Source organism: Halyomorpha halys, unplaced genomic scaffold (genome assembly GCF_000696795.3).
Source record: "Halyomorpha halys isolate HHAL.00 unplaced genomic scaffold, Hhal_1.1 Scaffold1237.1, whole genome shotgun sequence".
Classification (NCBI taxonomy): Eukaryota; Metazoa; Arthropoda; class Insecta; order Hemiptera; family Pentatomidae; genus Halyomorpha; species Halyomorpha halys.
The window spans coordinates 56,208-61,759 of NW_027109091.1; the positions used below are offsets into that span (position 1 = coordinate 56,208).

Sequence of the window (5,552 nt, forward strand, 5' to 3'; positions counted from 1 at the left end):
ATATGCAATTTTAATACAAGTTATAACTAAGTGTGGCCACATTATTTTGGCCAATATATTGTCGGAACCTTATAATTGTTCTAAAGAGACCGAGTCCCAGAATAATAAACTATTTACTTTTGATTTCATAAATGAACAATCAAGAGATCGAAAGAAAAGTCAGAATTTTCAAAGTTAAGTTGATGATGTATTTATAAAAATAAATGGTGTCTACCAAATCCCATACTGTCAACAAGCAAGTAGGGTGGAAAACACTAAAGTAATATTTTATATTTTGAGCCCTCACCCCTCCCTCCCCCCGAATCATATTAAACATAAAGATATTGAATATGTACATGTAAGGATACAAATTCTTTATTAAGTATCTTATAAATATAATTTTTACATGATTATCCAATATGAAATTTATAAATTCATCTAAGTATATATTATTAATTTCACATATAAGCTAAAAAAAAAAACTTACCTAACGCTGGAACGTTGATGCAGAGAGCTTGTGACAAACGAAGGTAGGTTCGACCCAATTCGAAGGCACATATTTGAAGAACATCGCTAAAGTCAATCAAAAGATCTAAATCATATTAAAGAAAATAATGTGTGTATTTATTAAGTAGAATGACATATCAATATTTAAGATTCTAAATGGCCTAAAGTGTAAATTCTAAGTAAAGAAATTAAAGTGAGCAAATAATATTTTAAGATGGAAAATATATAATGAAGAACATCTTACTCAAAAAATTAAGATATTGACAAATGAATACTGAAATGAATGATTTCCCACTGAATAAAGTTAAAATCACTTCTTTTATTAAATAAAATTTGGTAACAAAAACTGATTATTTAAGAGAAAAAATTATTATTGTGGATTTATCTTTTCTTGGAAGTTGTTAGTTTTTATCTATTAAGGTGTTGAGGTGAAAAAATCTTCGGTTTAGAATATTATCAAAATTCTCTTATTGTACTGCGTTTCGGGTTTTCCCTTATTCATGTACTAATGTGGATCATTTTGTTAAGTGTTTTTATTTCTTTTAGAAATATTGTCATTTAGTCACATAAAGTAAAATTTAAAACATTGTATTATTTAAACAATCATAAATTTGATAATACTTATGTGCGGTAGAAATGGTAACTGCATATTTAAATGATAATTTTGACTTGGTAAAAATGCAGTCCTTATAGGGCGGTATTACTGAATTTAAGTGTAACATCGTGGGTACATGACAAAATGGTTAACTGCCCGGTCCGTAACTTCAAAAGGAAGCAAGAAACCTTTAATTGGAGAGCTCTTAGCAATTATGTACGAAGGGCTACACATGAAAGAGCTAAGTCAGTTAGTATTTGAGGGATTAAAGCCATACCACATTTTGTTACCATTGATCTTTTTCTTAAAACATAAATACTATATTGTTATTTCAAAGTATTGACACATTAAAAGTTTTTAATTAATAAATTAATTTTAATTTTGTGAATAAGCGTTTTCTCGCTATATACCTCTGCCTGAACCAAATTTAAGTTCTAATATTGATACAATGGTGATATTATCAATAATTATTGAAAAACTAATTAACTACTTCATTTATTGTTAGTGAAATTTTCAACTATTTACGCAGTTAGTTATGTTGATATTACTGTCCCAGTTCAATAGTGTAATGTCTCAAAAAATGGTTATTTTATTTTGAGATATACAAATAATCATAGCTATAAGGGTAAGATCTATACAGTTCAAAACTGTAATAACTCAAAATATTTTTTTTTTAATTAGATTTTATGACATTTGTTTTACTATGATTCTGTGCTTTACTGTCTAGATCTTATCCATATTGCTAAGATTACATCTCAAAATAACCATTTTTTGAAATATTACACTGCTGAACTGGGAGAGTAATATTTATACACTACTGTAATGATTATTAAAATATTACTGTTTTCAATAATTTATTATGTGATCAATTATCAATTAATTTCACCCATAACAGTTTATAAAGACTAAACATTTCAAATTAAAAGAATTATTTTATACACACTAAAACAAATAGTGATAAAAAAAATATATATGATTTATTAAAATATATGTGCATTATTAAGGATACGAGGTGTCCCCTCTATTCTGCATGTGATGTAAAGGCAAGCTGCAACGATATGACTATGTTTTCTTCCTCTAGTCAAATGCCTGCTCAAAGCCATTTTGTAGAAATTGAATGCGGTGTCCAAACAGTGTTGGTTCAGTCTGAAAAATAAAAAAAAATTAAAACATTAGGAACAGTAAGAAAAATAATTAACATTTCAAATTAAGGCCAATCTGGACATATGCAGTTGAGCTTTGGGGCTCCACTAAACCTTTGAATTCCTCTCGTATTCAATCCTTACAATCCAAAGTCCTTCATAAAATACTCAATGCTCCTTACTTTGTCACAAATAAAATCATACATAAAGACCTTAATGTTCCCTATGTAACCGATTTACCATGTAACCAGATATCACTCCTTCCATTATAAACTCTCTAACCACTCAAACCCCCTAGTTTCTAATCTTGCACCCTCTTCTATTCCTGACAATCCTCCGAGGTCCCTGAAAAGAAGATGGCCACGAGACCAGCTAATGTAAAATGTCATTAGAGTGCTACTAATGGGTGGTTTCTCTACACGCCTGTAACACTCCAATTGAGATCAGATTTACTAAATGTATTATAATGTACAGTTGTAAATAACAATAAATAAATATTTAAAAAAACAAAACATTTCAAATTATAACAATACATAAATAAAAAGTAAAAAGAGATTACAAACAGAAATGTCAGACTTGAACTATTAACTGGTTTATTGGAAGATCATTTATTGACCGTGCGTAAATAATAAAAATAAGATGGTCCAGGTGCGGTAAAAGAAAAAACTCAAATAGTAATAAAACTATTTATTGTAAGCCAACGTTTCGCCCCACATTGTGATAATGAACTATAGTCTAGAGCTAAATCCTTAATCTACCTCTGCCATTTTTTAAATTTGCTACATCTTTGTTCTGCAAAAGATACTTAAAAATAAGTAATAGTTCTTATATTTTTCATTATATTATAAATATTTTAGGAATATTCAAGTAATAAAAGGAATATTTTAGGAAAAACTTATCAGCAATAGTTAATTCTAAATATAAGATGATCATTAATACAAACATATTATTGTCATATGTGGCTTAGGTGCCTATCTATATTATACAAACAGAAATAGGTCTTCTAAAAAGGCTTTTGACCTTCATAATACCGCGGGGATCTCACTGAAATGACCCCACAAGCTCTTATTCTAGTGAAAACTTATGAAGATAATTCTCCAATTTTCGAGTCACTCAATGACTTTTTTCACAAAACTAACTTGAACTGAATAAGTAAGTTTCAATTAAATCTACAGGGACATTGCATTACACAGTTCTTTTTTCCAAATAAAAACCCACCAGCACCCACATGTTATTCCCATAAACGGGTTTCTGTGAAATTATTTAGATTCACCATGACTGTTTGCCTTGAGCAAACATTTCCTAAAAGTAATTACCTAATATGGAAATCATAATTACCAGAGGGCACACAGGGGAAAAAACATAAATGGGTTTCCATGGACAAAACTAAAATGTGTGCATAAATATATGAAATCCAAACCTATGTAGAATAGGATGAATGTTTGGGTGATGTGTGACAGTTATACAGAAAACTATAAAAATCTATAGGTACACAATAAAGGGAGAAGTAGACACACTTGACAAAATGGTCAGTGAATATACTTGTAAGAGAAAAGCAGCAGCAGTTAATGCATTTGTTCAGTGAGAAAATATTCACCCTGGGTGGAAACGAGGGTACTTACAAAAATGAAGTTTGTTTCTGCTGACTCTAAGTAAAATATTAATTGAACCAGCCATAGTGAGAAGACTGAACGACCTATCAATCTTATTTCTGAACACTCAGTTTAAAAACAGTCTAGATATGATGAAGAATGTCTTACAAACCATTGACGATAAGAATTGTTCTTGCGAGTAGATTGACGTGAAAGAACAAGAATGGAATAATAATTTATGTTTCTTTTCTTTCTAAATATTTAAAAAATTCATTCCTTATATTCATTTGCCACTTATTCGCATTAATAAAATGGAATGCTGATTCTAGAGTTAATAAAACAAGTAAGAAATACAAAAATTCTACTGGGGTCCTAAAAATGTGTTTTTTCAGACCGTGGTATTACAAAGGTTAAATTTACAACACTATCCAATTCAAAGCATGCGATGTCACAGAGCTGATGTATTTATTATTCTAAACCTAATCAAATGATAGAAAACTATCAATTCAATTTATTCTTGTCAAAAATTAAATTTAACTCAAAGTGCTAAATTAAATAAAGACATTACCTCAGCTGCTGGCAGAGACTGGATATACTCCTTTTGGCATTTTGAAGTGTCAGTTCTCGAGATTCTCTGACTCCTCCACTTTGAAAATCTGTAAAAATAATATACATATAAATACTTATTATAATATCTTTAGACATAACATGTGTTATAACTTACTGTTTCCAAATCCCCTGCAACCACCACTGGAATCAGAAGAAACAAATTGTCCAATGGCACTACTGACACCATGGGCATTTTCTTCAAACTGAACTTCAGACACAATTACACTATCTTCAATAACAGTACCACAGTTTGTACACACTGTGTCTCCTCTGCTAGGGTCAACTTCCAAATCGGAGGAGCCACATGATTTGCACTTTCCTCCAGTCATAGTGTCTCAATACAAAGAAATGAGTACAACTAATTAAATTTTGACACTTTATTAAAGAGGCAAAACTCAGTACCCGATAAGAAACGGTTTGTACCGTCTAGTACCGATTTATAAAGTAATCTCAAGTATATTAAAATATTTAACGGTCTTATGTAATTAACAATTAAAATTATAAGTGTCTTAAAGCTATAAAAATTAAAACACCGTGATTGACATACACATTATGACAACTATTTTATAAGTTTCAAATTAAGTTTAAACTAAATTGACTAAACAGATCAGAAATCAACTCATATCCCAAAAAGAAAAATAGTTAATCACCCTACTAATTTGAAAACCAAAACAACTGTTGAGTAGGTTATTATTCACATAAAAAGTTAAGACACTCCAAAGAGGTAACATCACTCATCGAAATACCATTAATATTTTCGTAGAAAGATGACCCTTGGAAGGAGATCAAGAAAGGTAAACATTGGTTACTAATAAATAGATTTTCTGTTAGTGTTGTACCTTAATTATCCACCACCCGGACCGTCAATCCACAATCAAATATATACGGTCAAATAATAATCGTCTAAGAGTATGAGCTTTCTAAATTACTTTATGACTGCAGATATGGTGAATTTGTTATAATCTTAATTTTTGTACAAATCTTTTACTGCCAGCAAAAAGTGTAACCAACGTATTCCTCTTAATTAGGGTAAGATTCTCTAACCATCAAATGACTTTTCAAATGTACAGTGTTTATCACGAAATGTAGGGTCGTAGAACACTTTCTAATTCAGTGTATATTTTTACT

General features: G+C 29.9%; 1 protein-coding gene across 1 annotated transcript; it reads right to left on the minus strand.

Moving 5' to 3' along the window:
• Positions 1-466: 466 nt before the first annotated feature.
• On the minus strand, positions 467-5,101 carry LOC106688934 (transcription factor IIIB 90 kDa subunit; the record flags this gene model as incomplete). Its single annotated transcript, XM_014433637.2, is given in 4 exon segments — positions 467-571; positions 2,091-2,227; positions 4,384-4,471; positions 4,540-5,101. Coding segments are annotated over 4 exon segments (544 nt in total), but the record flags the coding sequence as incomplete, so codon positions are not given.
• Positions 5,102-5,552: the final 451 nt, after the last annotated feature.